Source organism: Rhinopithecus roxellana, chromosome 19 (assembly GCF_007565055.1).
Source record: "Rhinopithecus roxellana isolate Shanxi Qingling chromosome 19, ASM756505v1, whole genome shotgun sequence".
Lineage (NCBI taxonomy): Eukaryota > Metazoa > Chordata > Mammalia > Primates > Cercopithecidae > Rhinopithecus > Rhinopithecus roxellana.
In genome coordinates, this window is record NC_044567.1 from 65,110,077 (window position 1) to 65,132,889 (window position 22,813).

The window sequence follows — 22,813 nt, forward strand, 5'->3', positions numbered from 1 at the left end:
ATACAAGGTAATTACTGGGTAGTGTTCTCTAGAAAAATGCCTGCACAGGAATGATATAAGGAGAATTGGACAGAGTAATAGGTTTAAATGCTCAGAGGCCTCAGTTGGTCTCACAGGGAACTCTTAAGCCAAGGTGGCCCTTTATAGAGGCTGCAAGTTGAAGACAGGGGGCCAGATCTTGGAGGCCTGCACTGAGCAGTCTTTGGATATGGACTTCCCCCAGGGAGAAGATGTGACTTGTGAGAGGCAGCCCCCTGCAGTTAGGACAACTCCCAAGGAAGTGTTTAGCTGTGAGCCATCAGCAGCCACTCACCCAGCAGCTGCTGGGATGGATGCCTCAACCCTGAAGGAGGATCCTGGCAGCACCACAGGTGCACTACAGGGTGTATTAAATTTCCAGCTTCAGTTGTTGGTTATGTTTTCCTCCCAACATCATGATTTTGAGGCCTTATTGTTAGGGACATACTGTATATTTATGATAAATATGTATTTTCCATCAAACACATTTATTCCCTTGTGATCTTTTCAAATCTAGCTTATCAGATATTAGAATCATTATGTGTATCAGTCAGGGTTCAACCAGAAAAGCGGAACCAGTAGATATTTAAGATACGTATGGCAAGGAGTTGGCTTACTCAATTGAGGGGGTGACTAGACGAGTCCAAAGTCCCTAAGAGCACCCCATCAGGAAGGGCAGGCTGGAAGCTGTGGTACGCTGATGGAGTGTCTTCTGCATCAGGGAAACCTCAGTTCTTTTTTGAAGGCCTTTTAACTGATTTAATCAGGCCCACCCAAATTATCGAGGATGATCTCCCATACTACTTAGTCCAACTGGGTTCATGGGCTTCAATCTCATCTACAAAATGCCTTTACAGCAACACCTAGATTCGTGTTTACTTGAATAGCAAGAGACTTGTAGCCTAGTCAAGTTGACACATCAAAAGACCATCACACTCCCCAAGTTTCGTTTCTTTTCTTTGTTTTTTTGAGATGGAGTCGGGCTCTTGTCACCCAGGCTGGAGTACATGGAGTGCAGTGGCACGATGTCAGCTCACTGCAACCTCCGCTTCCCGAGTTCAAGCGATTCTCCTGCTTCAGCCTCCTGGGTAGCTGGGATTACAGGCGTGCGCCACCATGCCAGGCTAATTTTTGTACTTTTAGTAGAGACGGGGTTTCACCATGTTGGCCAGGCTGGTCTCAAACTCCTGACTTCAGGTGATCCACCCGCCTCAGCCTCCCAAAGTGCTGGGATTACAGGCGTGAGCCACCACGCCTGACCCAACTTTCCTTTTGTTAAAATTTTCCTGGTGTCATGATATTAAGACTCTTTGACAGTCCTCCCCCAGCCCCACAGGATTCTGCCTCCATTTGATTCTGTGTAGGTTTGTGACTGCTTTGACCAAGAGTCTGACAAAATTGGTGCCAGGTGACTTCCAAGGCCATGTTATAATTGGCCATGGCACTTCTCTCTTGTTTACTGGAATGCTCACTCTTGGAGCCCAGAGCCACCATGTAATAAGTCCAGCTGCCTCAGTCCTTTATACTGGAGAGACCACACTGAGGCTCTCTGGTCAAATACAAGCCAAGCTCATATTTTAGCCCAACTCCTCCCAAGCAGTAGACATGTGAGTGGAAAAGCCATCTTGGAAGCGGTCCCTCCCAGCCATCAAATCATCCCAACGGAGGCTACACACATAATGAGGCAAAGGCCCATCCACTCGGTTCCCCTTTCAAATTCCTCACCACGAAATTTTTGAGCATAATAAGGTGATTGTTCTTCAAAACCACTAAGTTTTGGGGTAGTTTGTTAATAGAACAGTAGATAACGGGAACACCTTGAATATGTTTTTCTTTCATTTTATTTTTACAGTGTTTTATGTATTTTTGTTTGTGTCTCTTAGAAATAACAGCTACTCGGGAGGCTGAAACAGGAGAATCACTTGAGCCCAGGAGGCGGAGGTTGCAGTGAGCCAAGCTCGCACCATTGCACTCCAGCCTGGCGGACAGAGCGAGACTCCGTCTCAAAAGAAAAAAGAAAAGAAAGAAATAACATGGATTTTTTTCCCCAATCTGAAAGTCTCAGAATCAAATTACTGAGGAGGAAATGAGAACCTTTAACAGTTAATATGTATGCACAGTAAAGCCCGAAACCGCACGTTAAGCCTTTCTGCCTTCAGACCCACATCTTCCCTGCCTATTCTTCCTCTAGGAAATCTGGCACCCGGTTTTCTCTGGGTAATTGGCGCGCGGCTTCAACTCCCTGCGCTCCTCCAGCTACTGGCACCTCCCTGGCCTCTAAGACGTCTACCAGACCTGCGTCTGCCCGGGGAAACTTTGAAGTTCCCTTCGGAACCTCGCAGGCTGACAAGCAAGTCAGAGCGACGGGTGGAGGAGGTTGCCATGGAGACAGGTCCAGGGCCAGAGGCGCGGGAGGGGGAGGCCGAAACTCGGGCTCCGATTGGCTCTGCTGGCGCGCAGCGTTCTCTTGGTGCACATGCGCAGTGACGCCGAGGCGAGGTCGCGGCTAGGCAGAGGCGCCGAGGCTTCTGGGCCGGGCTTCTCAGGACCGGGCTGGAACGTGCAGCTCCTGGCCGGGACACTCTGTGCTTTGCAGGGAAGGGAACTGGCGGAGCCCGAGGACCCACTGCCGCTCAGTACTGAGCCCGCCACGCAGGCGCCTGTGCCAGCGTCGCCATTGTTGCCTGTGGCCTTAGGGCCGCTACGGCTGCCCGTCGGCCGGGTCCCAGCGACAGGTATTGATGTGCGGGCGCAGCGCGCGAGTGTCCGCGCGGTCAGTGACAGCCCGAGCCCGTCCACGCGCGGGCTCCCGTGCTCGCGGCCTGCGGGAGGGCAAAGACGGGGTGGAGGCTGCTGTGGGCCCAGTCCCAGCGTTGCGCGTCGCAGGGTCCCCGACTCCCCCGCTGCCCTCGCCCTCGACCCTGCGGCTGAAGAGGAGTAAGAGGCAGAGGGACTTGGCCGGGAAGGGGAGGCGACAGGAGGCAAGGCAAGGCTGTCGCATCTTCTCTGCAGGGCCTTGTAAACAGTTGTCTTTGGCAGCACGACTGTGCCTGAGCAGGGCTCGGAGCTGGAGCCTGGGGACAGGTGGTGTCGGTTCTCCTCCAGATCAGGCCGGTTCTAAGGTTTCCTTCGAGAATCCTTGTTTCGAATATATCCTTAAAGAACTGTCTCCTGTAGAAGCACTTAAAGGACTTCGAGTCACACCAACCTCTTCACTCTTTTCCAGTCCACCCCGCTGGTCTTCCCAGCCATCTGATAGTGAAAGGCTAGAATCGGCTGGCATTAACATGCAAAGCAGACAAATGGCTCGCCCTTTCCCCTGACAGTTCCCTTGGGAACCTTGAGCACTGTATTAAGAAGAAATTCTCCTTGTTTCTTCCAAGTAACAGATTCGCTCTGTTATTGTTGAGAGCCAGTTCAGTCATTACAGCTTCTGTAACATCAGTGACTAAAATAGTGAAACTATTTTCTCTATAAAAATGTTTAATTTTTGTTTCAACAGGTTAGAGGTTTAATCTGTCGTTTTGCTTAGATTCTTTGAGTCATTGCCTCTGACACTACCTTTTTAATAGCAGCACCATCCCCCACCAACCCCAAGCAGATTGCAGTTCCCTTACAAGTCTAAGGATATAGGGGAGGAAGACAAGGTAAAGCTACGCGTGTTCATCTATGCACACTGCGAGTCTGTTTCTGTGTGTATATATGTATAGTAGAGTACACCAGGGATTCTTGACCTTGTGGTCCATGCTTGTGTTTCAGGGTCTTTTATCCATCCCTGCAAGTTCTGGGCTCAGAATTTGTCACTAAGGCTGCTAACTCTACCTTGATTCTGTTCTGCCCTCGGCTGCAGCAGCCTTTGATATAGTGTCCTTGTGACTCTAGCATGAGACTTCAAGCAGTTGGCTCACTACTGGAGAAATAAAGGATATTGCCAGATTGACTCTCCTGTCTGTAGCAATGTTAGCCTCAAGCAAGAGGATGAACAATTCTTCACGTTCCCAAATCCTTCTAAGGTGGAAGTCAGACAAGGCTCAGAGTGGACCCTACAATGTTGAGAAGGAAATCCTTACTTCGAGATTCTTGCGTGACACTGAGACCTGTCGACAGAATTTTAGGAATTTTCCATACCCAGACCTGGCTGGTCCTCGAAAGGCATTGAGTCAACTCCGAGAGCTCTGCCTTAAGTGGCTGAGACCTGAGATTCACTCAAAGGAACAAATTTTGGAGCTGCTGGTGCTGGAGCAATTCCTGACCATCCTGCCTGGTGAGGTTAGGACTTGGGTAAAGTCCCAGTATCCAGAGAGCAGCGAGGAAGCAGTGACTCTGGTGGAGGATTTGACTCAGATTCTAGAAGAGGAAGGTGAGAATCACAGAGCAGAGAGGGGAGGAATCCCTGGGTGGTTAAAGAAGACAACTAGCACATCTGAGCAGCTCCTTTAAAGAAATTGGGGAGAACACTGAGAGGTCCAGGATGCATTTTTTAAAAAGAAAGAAACTGGGGAGAACAAAAGCTAGTGAGTGAGAACAAGGCTTTAACATGAGCTCCATCCATGGTGTTCTCCTTCCAGATTGCTTGGGAGCAAACACACATTATCTAAACCCCCAGGAAAAATGTCTTGAAAGAATGACCAGACACAACCAAATTACCACTGTATGAGCCCTCAGAAAGTGCCTGCAGAGGTTTGCACCATTCTACTAATAAATCATTTGCTTTGTGAATTGAATTTTACAATAAAATACTTCCAAAAAAGGAAGAAAGGGTCTAGAGAATATTCCCTTATTAAGAGATAACTCACAAAATTAATATCCTGTAAGGATTTAGTTAAAATGTGAATTTTGTTCATACTCTGTAAGATTTTTAGAGCAAGCTTGTTTTTGAAGTCTGTTTTGATGTCTTAGGACAAGTCATTGGCCCTTTCGTCTGATGCTTTGAAGTAGGAGTGCTGTTTTTGATTTCCTTCTTACTTCTCAATTTAAGAAAGTGTAGGCATCTATTTGGTGAGGGGTTTCCTAGTCTATTCAAAAAGGACTAATCTCCCTCGTGACCTCTTTCTCTTCTCTAGCTCCTCAAAACTCTACCCTTTCCCAAGATACCCCAGAGGAAGACCCCAGAGGAAAACATGCTTTCCAGGCAGGATGGCTAAATGACTTGGTGACCAAAGTGAGTGTGACTGTCTTTTCTGATTTTAAGATGCCTTCTTAGTGTGTGAGGACATTTTCTGACCTGGCCCTATAACTACTGTGCCCCCAGAAGCTCTATCAAAGACTTAAGCTCCAGTTTCTCTCCTATGTTATCTTGGTCTGTTAAGGTAGGTGAATGTACTATAAAGAAAAGGGGCTTCCATTGCCTTCCCTTGATATGTCTTTCCTTACTTTGACTTTGTCAGCAATATCACATAGAGGATACGAGATTGACCTCCACAGCCAGATGGATTTAGGTTTTGGTTCCCGGCTCTACCATTGGAACTACAGTTTGGGACAAGATACTTAACCTCTCTTAGCCTGAGTTACTCTACTCTCATAAATAGAATTTACTTCTTAGATTGTGAGTATTAAATATTATGAGACTTGTAGTTAGCCTGGATTACAGTTAAACAATTAGTAGATGATTGTTACTATTATTTTTCCTCATTAACAAGTAGTTAAAGGCCATGCATTCTGTCATATTATTGTTGATCATGAATTTATATATATTTTTTGAGACAGAGTCGCACTTTGTTGCCCAGGCTGAAGTGCAGTGGTGCCAACTTGGTCCACTGCAACCTCTACCTCCTGGGTTCAAGTGATTCTCATGCCACAGCCTCTGGAGTAGCTGGGGTTACCAGATGCGCGCCAGCATGCCTGCCTGATTTTTGTATTTTTAGTAGAGACAGGGATTTGCCATGTTGGCCATGCTGGTCTTGAACTCCTGACCTCAGGTGATCCACCCGCGTTGGCCTCCCAAAGTGCTGGGATTACAGGTGTGAGCCACCGCGCCTGGCCATGAGTCTGTATTATTTTAAAGAATAATTCAAGCTACCTTAAGAGAAAGATTTACTGTAAAAATATAATTGGTCTTTGTGAAATTGGAAAGCCTTTGGTAACCAAGTTAAAATGATTATTCATTGATGATGTGAACATTTACCTGGAAAACCTAACAAAATCAAGGAAAAAACTGTTAGAAACACTAATAGAAAAACTGGATAAAATGACTACAGAAAATGACATGCAAAAATTAATCACATATATACATATATATCTCAACATATACACATAAAAATGAGATAAATGATAAAATGAAAAAAATGCTTCCAGTATCACACCCCCCCAAAAAATTTAAAATATCTAAAACTAAGCATAGTATAAATATTGCAGTACTTTCATGTCTAATATTTTGTGGAACATGAAAGAACCCTTAAATATTATAAAGTCACCAGTTCTCCCTAAGTTATAAACTTAATACAAGTTTTAAATCCCAATATGATTTAAAAGAAAAAAAATTTTAAGAGATAGGATCTCACTAAGTTGCCCAGGCTGGTCTTAAACTTCTGGCCTCAAAGTGATCCTCCTGCCTTGGCTTCCCAAAGTGTTGGGATTATAGGTATGAGCCACTGCACCTGGCCTCCAATATTATTTTTTAAAGATACTGACAATTATATGCAAAAATAAACACGTGGCCAGGCGCAGTGGCTCACATCTGTCATCCCAGCACTTTGGGAGGCGGAGGCAGCTGGATCACCTGAGGTCAGGAGTTTGGAGACCAGCCTGGCCAACATGGCAAAACCCTGTCTCTACTAAAAATACAAAAATTAGCTGGGCATGGTGGCATGCACCTGTAATCCCAGCTACTTGGGAGGTCACTGCACTCCAGCCTGGGCAACAGAGCAAGACTCTGTCTCAGAAAAAACAAAAGAAAAAAGAAACATGTAAGATAATACTATCTTTTTAACAAAAGAAGAGCAAACAAGAAAGGCACTAACCTTACCAGATTGTGAAATGTATTTTAACAGTACAGCAGTTCAACACTGTGATTATTGGTATCTGCTACATTTTTTAAAAGAAAGACTGAATTTAACCATAGAACACATAAAAATATCTTAACATTTTAATTATAATATGTTGGATTTATTCTTAAAGCATAGCTTGAAAAGCAAAACCATTCAACTCTGTGTCATCTGTTTTCAAAATTTAAAACTCAAGTCAGGCATGGTGGATCACTTCTGTAATCCCAACACTTTGGGGAGCTGAGGTGAAGGATCACTTGAGTTCAGGAGTTTGAGACCAGCCTGGGCAGCACAGCAAAACCCCATCATCTCTACAAAAAAATTTTAAAATTAGCCAGTTGTGGTGGTGTGTGCCTGTAGTTCCATCTACTCGGGAGGGTGAGGTGAGAGGATCACTTCTGCCCAGGAGTTCGGGGCTGCAGTGAACAATGATTGGACCATTGCACTCCAGCCCAGGTGACCAGGCGAGACCCTGTCTCTTTTAAAAAATAATAATAGGCCGGGCGCGGTGGCTCAAGCCTGTAATCCCAGCACTTTGGGAGGCCGAGGCGGGCGGATCACGAGGTCAGGAGATCGAGACCATCCTGGCTAACACGGTGAAACCCCGTCTCTACTAAAAAAATACAAAAAACTAGCCGGGCGAGGTGGCGGGCGCCTGTAGTCCCAGCTACTCGGGAGGCTGAGGCAGGAGAATGGCGTAAACCCGGGAGGTGGAGTTTGCAGTGAGCTGAGATCTGGCCACTGCACTCCAGCCTGGGTGACAGAGCGAGACTCCTTCTCAAAAAAAAAAAAAAAAAAATAATAATAATAATAATAATAAACCGGCCGGGCTTGGTGGCTCAAGCCTGTAATCCCAGCACTTTGGGAGGCCGAGATGGGCGGATCATGAGGTCAGGAGACCGAGACCATCCTGGCTAACACGGTGAAACCCCGTCTCTACTAAAAAAAAATACAGAAACTAGCCGGGCGTGGTGGCGGGCGCCTGTAGTCCCAGCTACTCGGGAGGCTGAGGCAGGAGAATGACGTAAACCCGGGAGGCAGAGCTTACAGTGAGCTGAGATCCAGCCACTGCACTCCAGCCTGGGCAACAGAGCGAGACTCCGTCTCAAAAAAAAAAAATAATAATAATAATAATAAATCTTTTCCTTTTAAAAATGGAGCTGCCACCAATGCATGCACTAGTCCAGCACATGCAACAGAGTGGACCCCGTCTCTTTTAAAAATATTAATAATAAACTTTTTCTTTGTAAAATGGAGCTGCCACCAATGCATGCACGAGTGCCAAGTGAAAATAAATTCTGATCTATTTTCAAACTTCCATTTAGGGTCATGGAGAGACGCTGTGGGGCTATGTCGGGGAAGGGTTTTGACTAGACAACTTCTAGGATCCTACTAAAGCTTAAAATTCTGTGACACTCCCCCAGCATACATACACCCAGTGTTATCAGTGTCCCCTTTGCCATTAGTTCTTGAACTAAGTTACATTTGATATTTTAGGAATCGATGACATTCAAAGATGTGGCTGTAGACATCACCCAGGAGGACTGGGAGTTAATGCGTCCTGTGCAGAAGGAATTATACAAGACTGTGACGCTACAGAACTATTGGAACATGGTTTCTCTGGGTAAGGATCATCTATACCCCTCCTCCTCTCAGCCTGTCCCCCCGGGTCTCTTTCTTACACCCGTTGTTAAAAATGGGTTGGCCCTCAGACATGCTTGGCTAAAAATGGGGTCTAGAAATAAATGCTCTTATCTCATTCAAGCACAAGAGTGACTGTTTTACTCCCGTTTCCCAAAGGAAAGGTTTTTAAGTGAGAGAACATTGGCAACTGATGCACAACTTCATAGTGCCGCCACCTGACGCTGCCTTGCCCAGCCTTTGCTACTCTACGGGAAGGTTTCTTCCTTCACATATCCTCTTAAGTGGCAGGAAATTGTTATCCTGTCTCTGAAAAGGATAACAACCAACAGCCTAATTATCTTATTAGATCATGTCCATGGTCCAGGCGTGGTGGCGCATGCCTGTAATCCCAGCACTTTGGGAGGCCGAGGCGGGCGGATCACAAGGTCAGGAGATCAAGACCATCCTGGCTAACAGGGTGAAACCCCATCTCTACTAAAAATACAAAAAACTAGCCGGGTGTGGTGGCGGGGGCCTGTAGTCCCAGCTACTCGGGAGGCTGAGGCAGGAGAATGGCGTGAACCCAGAAGGCGGAGCTTGCAGTGAGCCGAGATCGCGCCACTGCAGTCCAGCCTGGGCGACACAGCGAGACTCCGTCTCAAAAAATAAAATGAAAAATAGATCATGTCCATGAACTATTGTTCTCCTACAGAGGTCTGTTCTCTCAGATAGGTAGAAGTCTGGTAATAAAACTTCAAGCAACTGTTTATCTCCAGGATAAAATTCATTATATTCCTCCTGAACAGGACTTACAGTGTACAGACCAACTGTGATTCCCATGTTGGAAGAACCATGGATGGTGATAAAAGAAATTTTAGAAGGCCCTAGTCCAGGTGAGAAACAGAAAGCACATGAGCTTCTTTGCATTTAACAATCTATATCCTAAGTGTGGTGAGATATGCATTTTAAATATGACCAGGTCACTTTTTGCCAAGGCTTTCTAGCCTGTGAAGAACACTGAGCTGTTTGGTGTGGCTTCCTTACAGATGCCTCTTCAGGAAGAGCTTCCTAAGATCGCTGTTAACACACTTTTCCCGTGTCTCTTCTCATTTTATCCTTCTACATGACCTCTAGGTCCCATCTCTTAGGGCTCTGTCTAGGGCTTTCATTGTGCCATGTTCCCCTTCCTCTAGATTTAAACATGCATGAATGCCCCCTAAAAATTTAAATGTTAAACCTTCTTCTTTTTGAGTTTCTTTTATTCTGTTCACTGACAAATCCCTACATCCCCCTGCCTTCACTTTTCTAAATCATCCCTTTCTTTTTTATTTTCTAATTACTTAAAAAGATAATATATTCACAAGATTCACAATTTTTAAAAATGTATAAAGCAAAATATATATATAAATATATGTATAAATTACCCACCTGAATACCACATTCACCCAGTTCCTACATCTCCCTAGCATGTGACCGCTGTCATTAGAGCACGTCCATGAACCACTGTTTTCCTGTAGAAGTCTGTCCTCCCACATAAGTAGAAGTCAGGTAATAAAGTTTGAACAACTGTTGTCTCCAGGATAAAAGTATGGCGATAAACAGTTGTTAGAGATGTTTATTTTGCTTTGGGTTTTTTGCATGTAAAGCCAATATAAAAATAGTTTTTCTCCATTTTTAATATGAATGGTAGCATACTATACATACTGTTTTGTACCTTGCCTTTTTAACTTAAAAGTATATCTTGAAAAGTCTTCCAAATGAGTATGTAAAGAGCTTCCTCATTTCTTTTTTTATGTCTGCATCATATTTTTATTATTGAACTTGTTCCTTATTCATGGACTTTTTCATTCTCACTCCTTGCTTATTCCCTCCATAGTAACTTCATTTTAAACAGTTTCAAACCTACACAGGCACATTACATTAATCACTTATGTACTGTCTACTTGGAATCACTAATTATCATCATTTAGCCACTTTTGCTCTATCTCTGTACAAAGGTTTTTGCACTGAGCCATTTTAATAGACATCATGACAACCCCTAAATACCTTCTAAGAACATGAACATTCTTCTACATAAGCATGATACCATTCTCTCACTCTAGATATTTAACATTTATATAATAGTGTCATCAAAGGTATAGTCAAATATTCAGATTTTCCCAACTGTCCCAAAAACATCCTTTATAGATATCTTTCTCCCCAGTACAGGATCCAGTCAGGAATCACATGTTCCACTTGTTTATCTCCTATCTTTAGTACCTTTTAATAGAGAAATGTTCCCCAGCCTTTTTTCTTTTTTAAAAAAAGTCTTTCATGATATTGACATTTTTTAAAGGATCCAAGCCATTTTTTTTTAATGACCTACAGTGTAGATTTGCCTCATTGTTTCCTAAAGATTAGTCAGTTTAAAGATTTTACCAAGAATATTTGAAAGGTGATGTGTATCTTCCATTGCATTTCCTCAGGAGGTACATAATGGTAATTCATCTTATCATTGGTGATGCTCAGTTTGGTTAAGGTGGTGTCTACAGGATCTCTCCTTTTTAAAGGTGCATTCTTTGTGATTAATAAGTAATCTGTGGAGTGATACTTTGAGGTCACATGACTATTCCTCGATAATCTTTTACTTAAAATTTTTAGCATCCATTTGATGATCTTTGCATTGTTATATTGCTGGTTGCAAAATGGTGATTTTCGTTTCTGTTGTTTTTGAGTTGGAGTTTCACTCTTGTTGCCCAGGCTGGAGTGCAATGGCGTGATCTCCTCTCACCGCAACCTCTGCCTCCTGGGTTCAAGCAATTCTCCTGCCTCAGCTTCCACAGTAGCTGGGATTAGAAGCATGAGCCACCACACCCAGCTAGTTTTTGTATTTTTAGTAGAAACAGGGTGTCACCATGTTGGCCAGGCTGGTCTCAAACTCCTGACTTCAGGTGATCCACCTGCCTTGGCCTCCCAAAGTCCTGAGATTACAGGCATGAGCCACCATGCCCAGCTGCAAAATGGTGATTTTCTAATTCAGTTATCTTTTCTAAATGATTAATAGCATTCTTCATTAAAGAATAGCTCTTTCAGCTGGGTACGCTTGTAATCCCAGCGCTTTAGGAGGCCAAGGTGGGCGGATTATGAAGTCAGGAGTTCGAGACCAGCCTGGCCAACACAGTGAAACTCTGTATTTACTGAAAATACAAAAATTACCTGGGTGTGGTGGCAGGTGCCTGTAATCCCAGCTACTTGGGAGGCTGAGGCAGGAGAATCACTTGAACCCAGGAGGCGGAGGTTGCAGTAAGCCAAGATTGTGCCACTGCACTCCAGCCTGGGCAACAGAGCTAGAGTCCATCTCAAAAAAAAAAACAAAAAAGAATAGCTCTCCCTCCCCCACGCCATTTTTATGTATATACCACTCTAGACTAATGGAAATTTTTAAAATTCAATATATTATTAGTTGGCCAGGCATGGTGGCTCACTCCTGTAATCCCAGCACTTTAGGAGGCCAAGGTAGGTGGATCACTTGAGGTCAGGAGTTTGAGACCAGCCTGGCCAACACGGTAAAACCCTGTCTCTACTAAAAAAATAATAATAATAATACAAAAATTAGCTGGACATGGTGGTGCGTGCCTGTAGTCCCAGCTACTCGGGAGGCTGAGGAAGGAGAATCGCTTGAACTCGGGAGGTGGAGATTGCAGTGAGCCAAGATTGTGGCACTACACTCTAGCCTGGGCAACAGAGCAAGACTCCATTTCAAAAAAGAAAAAGGAAAAATATATATATATGTATGTATATTTATGTATTATTAGTCCATTAATTCCAGTTTTTACATTTTGTGTTTTTGATGCTCAGTTGTCCCAAATTTGGGCACTCTAGCATCAAACAAAGTCCAGCATCTTTTTGACATGTCCCAATTAGTCTTCATCCATTTCCTTGCTTTCTGGCACAACCAGATGTTCTTTAGGCTCACCTTATGCTCACCTTAGACTTGGGATTTCTCCAAGGAATCCTGATTCATTTTAGTAGGGAATGGTGCTTAGAAACCAAGATCTGGGCCATAAGTGCATTCACTGTTTAATGAATCATTGCTACTGTTATGTGTTATACACACATTTAGCGTATCATTGCTACTGTTCAGTGGATAGAGCTGGGAAGTTGTGTGTGTGTGTGTGTGTGTGTGTGTATGCATGTGTACGTGTGTGTTAGTTCTTTTAAGTCAGGAGTTCATACTTAAACTCCAATTCAAATCTAACACCACAAGGATATTCCATTTTATATATTCCAATTTTCCATTTTGTATCTCCTTTCTCATGCAGTGAATAACCTAGTTTCCAACATCAGTATATTTACTTATTTGCTGTATCATATGTTACACACAAAAATAGTTTCAAATTTACATCACTATAACAAACAGTCTAGAAAGTTCAAGATTTCTTTGAAGTCCTTTTTGTCCTTAGAATATATACCACTAAGGATAGTGTTTTCTTGCTTTTTAAAATTATTTTTAATTTACATTTTTGAGTATGCGAAAACAGTAACATGGCTGATAACTCAAAAACTATATAGAAAAGTATACATTTCCTTTCCTTCTGCTCTCTTTCCACCTACTCCCTATAGGTAACCATGATCATCAGTTTCTGGCGTATCCTTCCTATGTTTCTCTTTGCAAAAATAAATTATTAATATAGTATCTTCTTTTGTATATGAAAGAAGTATACTATGTATATTCTTGCATCTTGCGTTGTTATTCCATTTTTTTAATTATTATTTTATTTTATTTTACTGCTGTTGTTGAGACAGAGTCTCACTCTGTCACCCAAGCTGGAGTGCAGTGGTATGACCATGGCTCACTGCAACCTCCATCTCCTGCATTCAAGCGATCCTTCCACCTCAGCCTCCTGAGTAGCTGGGAGTACAGGTGCGTGCCACCATGCCCAGATAATTTTTGTATATTTTGCAGAGCAGGGTCTTGCCATGTTTCCCAGACTGGTCTCAATTTCTGGGCTCAAGCAGTCCACCTGCCTTGGCCTCCAGTGCTGAGATTACAGGTGTGAGCCATGGCACCCAGCCATTATTCCATTTTTTAAATCTAAGACACTGACTTCTTATATGTCCACCAATATGGATGCTAGTATACAACAGTGAATTAAACAATAATGACAGATATGATACGGCCAGGCACAGTGGCTCACACTTGTAACCCCAACACTTTGGGGGGCTGAGGCAGGCAGATCGCTTGAACTCAGGAATTTGAGACCACCCTGGGCAACGTAGTGAGACCTGTCTCTACTAAAAAAATTTTTTTTAATTAACTGGTCGTGGTGATTCATGACTATAGTCCCACCTTCAGGGAGACTGAAGTGAGAGGATAACTCGAGCCCGAGAGATCAAGGCTGCAGTGAGCCAAGGTCGCACCACTGCATTCCCACTGGGTGACAGAGTAATACTCTGTCTCAAAAAAAAAAAAAAAAAAAAAATGCTACCTTAGAGTGAATTGTTTCACTTTTTTAAAAAACTAACTTTGGTCATTAGGTACTTTAAGGGTCATAAACTTTAAAAGCTAATTATTCTCTATAATTTATGGCCTTATATACCTTAGTTGGCAAAATACAAAATACACCTACAGCACACTAGATTCTCTGAGGAACACATTCTGCACACTCTAGGCACTGAGAAAACATATACAGTATAATGGAAATAAGTCTGGATTAGAGTCAGGATAGTCTTCTGGGAGATACTTGCAGTCTGAAGTCAGTTCTCAACATGAAGAGTTTTTTAGATCATCAGAGAGCACAAATTTGGGCTCTGAATACTCAAGAAAGGGCAATGTATGGTTATGCATTTGGAGAGGGGGGATTTTCCACCCTCCAAAGAGCACAAAGACTGAGAAAGACAGTTCCTTTTTTCCTTCTGTAGAGGTGAGGTTTTGGGGTTTTGTTTTTTTAGCCTAGCCTGTTCTTACATAGTGTGTAGTCCTCTGTTCAAGGGACTCCTGTCAGCCTCCTCTCCTTGACTGGGCCCCAGCCTTTGTCTTCTAGTGCCAGAATCCCTTGTACCCTCAAAATGGAAGCTTAAGGTCATAAACATGATTGAAAAGCTATCTCAGGCAGTCAACTTCAGCTATTACTGACTTCTTGCCTTCCTGCTTTTACTTAATTTTTGGCCTGTGAGGATTTTGCTTTCTTGCCAGCTCAGAGATACATAGTAAGTTGAATCTACCTTTGGTTAGGGTACTTCAGGAAGTAGGTTAGTCACACTTCAGGAAATGGAAACTTTGATAATTAACAAACAGAATAGTAGTATTGGTTTGATGGCCATTACTGTCTCAGATCTTTTATAGTTCTTTATGTTTATATTTTATGGTTTATAGTTCTTTATGTTTATACAGTACTTTGCCATTCTTTGAGGCTCATTTCAACTCACATTTCCCCCACTGAAGCTTTCCTTGATTACCTGAGTCAACATTAATCTCCTCTGTTTAGAAATATTATACTGTTTGTCCTTATTAACCAACAGATAACACTTCTAACCAATCCTTTCTGGTTTTAGTGATAAACATGTATTTAAACCCTGCTTAATGATCTGTTTCAGAAGTTTTGGTAAACTAATTTGTTTAAAAATGTGCGTTTATCAGCCGGGCGCAGTGACTCATGCCTGTAATCCCAGCACTTTGAGAGGCTGAGGCGGGTGGATCACCTGAGGTCAGGAGTTCAAGACCAGCCTAACCAACGTGGAGAAACCCTGTCTACTAAAAATACAAAATTAGCCAGGCATAGTGGCACATGCCTGTAATCTCAGCTACTCAGGAGGCTGAGGCAAGAGAATCACTTGAACCCGGGAGGTGGAGGTTGTGGTGAGCCGAGATCGCACCATTGCACTCCAACCTGGACAACAAAAGCAAAACTCCATATCAAAAACAAAAGTGTGTTTATAGTAGCAATTTATTCCTGGTCATTATTCAGTCTTTCACTTTAAGTTTGTTAATTATAAATTTAGTACTTTTCAGTTGTATGTACAATCTGTCATAGACTGATACTGATTACATAGAAGTTGAATTCAGCTTCTGATATTATCTCTTTTCTGTGTGTATACACACCTACTTGTACAGTCCATCCACATTCTCATTTTCTTCTGGGGAGGGGAATAACAAATCCTGGTTTGAGAATGTTGGTTTATAAATTTTTTTCTTTCATAAAAGTAATATAACTATTTTCTATGTTTCTGTTTTTATTACTTTTTATTTTGCTATACCTACTGGAATGGAATATAACTACTTACTAGTAATAAATAGCAACAAAAGTAATATAGCAAATTTATTGAAAATTAGAAACTAGAAAAGAAAACCTATAATATCATTATTAGCATTTTGGTAATCTTTTTCCACTTCTGATGTGTTTTCATGCTTGTTATTATACTCTTTTTTCATTTAACATTACTCCTAAACATTTTCTTATATAAACTATGATTTTGTATTTGAATAAAAGTAAAAAAAGTAGTTTGTAAATTCAAGCAATACAAGGAAGCAAATATTAAGTGTACCTCTCTCCTCAGTAATGACCAGGACCTTCTCCCCTTAGATTATGTGTGTGGGTGTGTGGGGGTGTGTCTGTCTGTCTGTAACACAAATAGCATATCTTGACACAGTTAGGATGTTGCTCTATTTTTTTTATACATCTGCTTTTTTTTTTCACTTAATGTATCCTGTACACCTTTTCATGTCAGTGTACCTAGACCTACCTAATTATCAGTTATCAATATTATGTTATCCCTTATTCTATTAATAACTAGTCCCTTACTGATGATGTAGCTGTCATTTTCAATTACTGCATATTACTCAATTGAATAGATACATTTGTGAAGGTATTATACTGTGATTTGCCTCTTAGAAAGTTTCTGAAGTATTTAGTACCATTTTTGCTATATTATAAATTCCATATTTGATTAAATTACATTATGTAATTCTTGATATTTGCAAGTTATATGTTTCCCACCTGGTTTCAAAGGATAGAGGTTGTAACTTAAATTTTGTGTTAAATAATTATACAAGAAACATAATAGGCACCAACAAATACATATTTGACTGCCTTATTACAGCCAGGTTAGATTGAGGGTCAACCTTTTTGGTTTGGTTTGGTTTGGGGTGTGTGTGTGTGTGTGTGTGTCTGTGTGTGTGTGTGTTTGGTTATGTCTATGCATGCACATCTGTGTACACTTTGATTTGAGTTCACCTTTTTACATGTTAATGTCATTTATTTTACCATTTCAGTTGAGTCGCCACCATATCCAGAGTCTTGGGCCATTTTCTAAAGGAAATGTGTAAGAAGGATAAACTATTTCCAGAATTTGCACCTAGGTTGGAAATATAAGAAATGTACAGAATTGTGAATTACAGTCATGTGCTGCATAGTGATGTTCTGGTCAACAATAAACTGCATGTATGACAGTGGTCCCATAAGACAACAATGGAGCATATATAGAAGCCTGATATATAAGCACTTGATATTTGTATTGCAGATCAAGTAGGGGAAATTATTGATATTCAGTAATAGTGCTGGTACATTTAGCTTTCCATGTTTAAAAAAAGAAAATATATATATATATCATCTAGGTTCATATAAGTATACCCTATGATGCTCACACAGGGATGAAATTCACCCAACACCGCATTTCTCAGAACGTATCCTCATTGTTAAGCAATCCATGACTGTACTCATATAAAGCCAAGTTCTGTCATGAGCCCAGTACTATATTAGGTTGAACCATATAGGGTTGCTGACATTCAGCCATTTTGACCTATAAAAAAAGGCAATTTCCTATATGATTCAACCTAATCTATATTTTATTTTATTTTTTTGGAGACAGGATCTTGCTCTGTCATCCAGGCTAGAGTGCAGTGGGGCGATCATGGCTCACTGCAACCTCCACCTCCCAGGCTCAAGCAATTCTCATGCCTCAGCCTCCCAGGTAGCTGGGACTACAGGCGCACACTACCACAACTGTCTAAATTTTTCTATTTTTAGTAGAGATAGAATTTCGCCATGATGGCCAGGCTGGTCTCGAACTCCTGACCTCAAGTGATCCACCTGCCGTGGCCTCCCAAAGTGCTGGGATTACAGGAGAAAGGCACAGAGCTTGGCCTCTAATCTGTATTTTAAATTCAAAGAAGCATTGTAGAGAGAAATATGAGTTGGACTATAAACATCTTTTTTAATAGGTGCAGAAGGCATCACAAGAGAAGGCCTAGAGTCTAGGATTAGCGTGGCATCTAGAGAAGATTATGAAGCGTAGTGGATAACTTTAGGCTGGGTATGGCAGCCCATACCTGTAACCCTAGCACTTTGGGAGGCTGAGGCAGGCAGATCACCTGAGGCCAGGAGTTTGAGGCCAGCCTGGCCAACATGATGAAACCGTGTCTCTATTAAAAATACAAAAATTAGCTGGGCATGGTGGTTCCTGCCTGTAATCCCAGCTATTCAGGAGTCTGAGGTACGAGAATTACGTGAACCTGGGAGGCAGAGGTTGCAGTAAGCCAAGATGGCACAGAGTCTGTCTCCAAAAAAAGAAAAAAAAAAAAAAGTAGCGGATAACTTTAAATTAAGCTGAACATGAGTTGTAGTAGGAGACAGAATAGAATAGAAAGGGCTTAGTTATTCTGGGATTGAATGCCAAGTGGAGGTATTTTAAACTTTTTCACTTTTATACTTTAAGCGACTAGTCCTTAAACTTTGGTATGTAGCAAAACTGCTGGGTTTAATAAAACAGATTACTCAGCTCTACCGCCAGAGTTTCTGATTCAGTATGTCTGGGTGAGACCCAATAATGTTAACACATTTCTTGATGATAGTGATGCTTATGCTGCTAGTGGGACGACTACCTTGAAAACCATTGTTTTAGGCTATGGGAGATTTACTAGAGATATTTGAGCATAGAAAGCACTTGGTGAAATTGCTTTAGGAATATTATGTGGATTGTGCAGAGCAGATTGGAAGAGAGAGTGATGAGACTCAGCATGTCTACTTTATGAACCCATTACATAAATTAATCCATGAAGCCATCCCAAGTTATCCCACACAGTGTTATCACTATTTTGGCTTCTCTTAGCTCTGTCACCTGACTTAATCTGTTTTATTCCCTCTGTGTCCATGTTGAATATGAAGAACCTGTCTGTTTTCAACAACTTAGTCTCCCATTTTTTTGCCCTTTTTGTCTCCTTTCCCAAATTTGAAAGACCGTGAAGATGACGTTTTCAGAGCTGTTGTTCTCTTTGGGCATTTTATCTATGTTTATTATTTTGTTTCTATTTTGGCAGTTTCCTCTCTCAAAATAAATGAAGATTTTTTATGTTTTTTTAATTTCAGAATGGGAAACTAAAGCCCAAGCATGTACTCCAGTGGAGGATATGTCTAAACTCACAAAGGAAGAAACCCAGACCATCAAATTAGAAGACTCATATGACTACAGTGATAGATTACAGAGGCGAGCAACAGGTGGCTTCTGGAAATTTCACACTAATGAAAGAGGTTTCAGTTTGAAGTCAGTCCTTTCACAAGAAGGTGATCCTACAGAAGAATGTCTTAGTAAATATGATATATATAGAAATAATTTTGAAAAGCATTCAAACCTAATTGTACAGTTTGATACCCAATTAGATAATAAAACTTCTGTGTATAATGAAGGCAGGGCAACCTTCAATCATGTCTCATATGGTATTGTACATAGGAAAATACTTCCTGGAGAGAAGCCTTACAAGTGTAATGTGTGTGGGAAAAAATTTAGGAAATACCCATCCCTCCTGAAACACCAAAGTACCCATGCCAAAGAGAAATCGTATGAATGTGAAGAATGTGGGAAAGAGTTTAGGCATATTTCATCCCTCATTGCACATCAGAGAATGCACACTGGAGAAAAACCATATGAATGCCACCAGTGTGGTAAAGCCTTCAGCCAGCGTGCACACCTTACTATACATCAGAGAATTCATACTGGAGAGAAACCCTATAAGTGTGATGACTGTGGGAAAGACTTTAGTCAGCGTGCACACCTTACCATCCATCAAAGGACACATACTGGAGAGAAACCATATAAATGCTTGGAATGTGGTAAAACCTTCAGTCACAGTTCATCACTGATTAATCATCAGAGAGTTCATACTGGAGAAAAACCTTATATATGCAATGAATGTGGGAAGACTTTCAGTCAGAGTACACACCTTCTTCAGCATCAAAAAATACATACTGGGAAGAAACCATATAAATGCAATGAATGTTGGAAAGTGTTTAGTCAGAGTACTTACCTTATTCGACATCAGAGAATTCATTCTGGAGAGAAGTGTTATAAATGTAATGAATGTGGAAAAGCCTTTGCTCATTCCTCAACCCTTATTCAACATCAAACCACTCACACTGGAGAGAAATCCTATATATGTAATATATGTGGGAAAGCCTTCAGCCAGAGTGCAAATCTTACTCAACATCATAGAACACATACTGGAGAGAAACCATATAAATGCAGTGTGTGTGGGAAAGCATTCAGCCAGAGTGTGCACCTTACTCAACATCAGAGGATTCATAATGGAGAAAAACCCTTTAAATGCAATATATGTGGGAAAGCATATAGACAAGGTGCAAATCTTACTCAGCATCAAAGGATTCATACTGGAGAGAAACCCTATAAATGTAATGAATGTGGGAAAGCTTTCATTTATTCCTCATCACTTAATCAACATCAGAGAACTCATACTGGAGAGAGACCCTATAAATGTAATGAATGTGATAAGGATTTTAGCCAGAGAACATGCCTTATTCAACACCAGAGAATTCACACAGGAGAGAAACCCTATGCATGTCGTATATGTGGTAAAACCTTCACCCAGAGTACAAACCTTATTCAGCATCAGCGTGTTCATACAGGTGCCAAACATCGTAATTAATGGATAAGGGAAACTTCAGTTAGGTTTTACAACTTCATTTCAATTTTATTTTGTGCATTCTGTGTGTCAAGATGTTCAGAAATCCGAAGAAGTGCAATATGTTAGATACCACTCAGCAGAAGTATCAGAAGTAGTGGTAGGGATATAACCTATTTAGATTTAATGTGAAATTTAAGAAGGAAACTTGACTTCTTAACTTTTATTTGATACGAGTTTAATTCATTACAGAAAGAAACCCTGTGAAGGGTGTTCAGAAACATAACTCATCAACTCTATTTCAAGTACAGTCATCCCTCAGTATACTCGGGGGATTGGTTCCAGGACCACCCATGTATACCAAAATCTACCCATACTCAAGTTGCATGGTCAGTCTGGTGGAACCTGTGTATATGAAAAACCCTACATCTACGCAGGTTTCCCATCCCTGAATAATGTGCTTTCAAACTCTGTTCAGTTGAAAAAAAAAATTCCAGTATACGTGGATCTGTACAGTTCAAACGTGTTGTTCAAGGGTCAACTGTACATCCTGATGAGGCCTTATGAATGTAACTTGGGAAGGTGTCCATCAAGTAGAGATTTCACACTAGAGAGTGATCTTAAAATTATAGAATATAAAGAGAAAGCTGCTTTCAGGCCTTTTACTCCCAGCTTTGAAGCCTTAAAATATGTAAAGGACTCCCTTCCCTGTTTTACTTCCCCTTCTCCTGTTATGCCATAACTGCCATATGGAGCCAGTAGGTTTGAAAAAAAACAGTTGAAAGTATTTTAAAGATTTCTATGTGACCACAGTTTGGTTACACCTTCCCTCACATATCGAAATATTAAAGAGAAGCTTAATGAAAGATATGATAGAAACTAATGTGTATATAACATAAGATGTGTAGAGATTTAAACAGGCAAAAATTAAATGCTCCAAGCTTAAATGAATTTTTAATACACATTAGCCTTGATTTTACTAGGTTTTGACATTCAAGGTCATCCTGAAGGAAAAAAGTAGGTATAAGGTATACAGTTCGCATTTTTTTCACCTGACTCCTAAATTTATACTTTAGATTTATCTGTGACTGTTTTACCATGGAAAGTTCATTTCTTCCACTTAAACACATTTCTTAAGTGTCTACTATGCTTAGGTCCCAGACTTCCTAATTGGATCCTTTCAAGGCTTGTTACAGTGCTGAAATTCACAGGTGGTTTACACAACAGAAAGATTTCCAGAGCAATGAGAGAGTGAGGATGTGATATTTTGTCATGGGATGAGCATAAGCAACCTGCTAAAATGGGTTGCCAAATGCTACCTACATCCCAAGAGAAGGAAGTGGAAATAATAGTGTAGCTATATAAATAATGTGAGAAAAAATAAATAATGGAAAATAGATTTGAGTTCACTGCAGAATGTGGGTCAGGGAAAAAGGTGAAATTTTAATGGAGTGAGGAAAAAAATACATAGATAATTGCTATAACATGAAATGTAATTGGACTTGCTTTGCCTATGAAATGAGTGGCTAAATAAAAAAGAATTCAGCCTGGATATTAGAAGAAACTAAAAACAAAGTGACTGATTTTTAAGGAATAATTGGAAGCCTGACACTCCTTCATACATGCAAGTAAAATAGAGGTTACTCTTAACATGTCAGGAAAAAATTTAATTGGCAAAAGCATTGATGCAGTAATCATTAAACAATGATTACTGGATTTGTGGGTCTTAAACATAAAAGGAAAACGGGCAGAAATGCAAATAGAAATAGATAAAAATACTATTGTATTTCATATTTACAGCATTCCACTACCAGAATATAAGGCCATATTCTGAGAACTGAGATTTCATTGTGCTCATATTTGTTTCTCCAGTCCCTTGCATAATAGTGCATAGCCAATACATGGTTGAATTAATGAATAAATTATATAAATTAGATTTCAGTAATAAAGTAGAATTGACTGGCATGGAGTGAAAGTTGGCATAACTAAAAATACTTTTGTGCATATATCAAAGAAATGTTCAACAAATAACATTTACTTGGGAACTGCTTAAAAGTAGTGAATCAGGTTTCATGGGACATCTTTGTACAGGAAGTTTTCCTGAGCTAAATGAGGGGAAATTGATATCAATTCTGGTACTATAAATATCAATTTAAGCTTGTATTAACCATGCAACTTCCTTTGGACATTACTGTTTATAAAACCATCCTACAAACAGGTACTGAAGGAAAGACCTGGGATGCTAGCATCCTAAAGGCTATATTGTTGAGTGTTTTCTTTAAAAAACTTGATTTCCATT

General features: G+C 41.0%; 1 protein-coding gene across 3 annotated transcripts; it reads left to right on the plus strand.

Annotated features, from left to right (window-relative positions):
- The first annotated feature begins 2,492 nt into the window (after positions 1-2,492).
- Positions 2,493-22,085, plus strand: ZNF287 (zinc finger protein 287). 3 transcript variants are annotated; one of them, XM_030923281.1, is made up of 7 exons: positions 2,512-2,753; positions 3,521-3,665; positions 3,778-4,378; positions 5,082-5,179; positions 8,499-8,625; positions 9,431-9,517; positions 18,968-22,085. In XM_030923281.1, the coding sequence occupies exons 3-7, from the start codon at positions 3,976-3,978 to the stop codon at positions 20,536-20,538; spliced, it is 2,286 nt and encodes a 761-aa protein (XP_030779141.1). In that variant the 5' UTR covers positions 2,512-2,753; positions 3,521-3,665; positions 3,778-3,975; the 3' UTR covers positions 20,539-22,085. The 3 variants fall into 3 exon arrangements, with proteins under 3 accessions (XP_010386037.1, XP_030779141.1, XP_030779142.1); XM_010387735.2 differs by lacking the exon at positions 3,521-3,665 and having other exon boundaries at positions 2,493-2,753; XM_030923282.1 differs by lacking the exon at positions 3,521-3,665 and having other exon boundaries at positions 3,901-4,378.
- Positions 22,086-22,813: the final 728 nt, after the last annotated feature.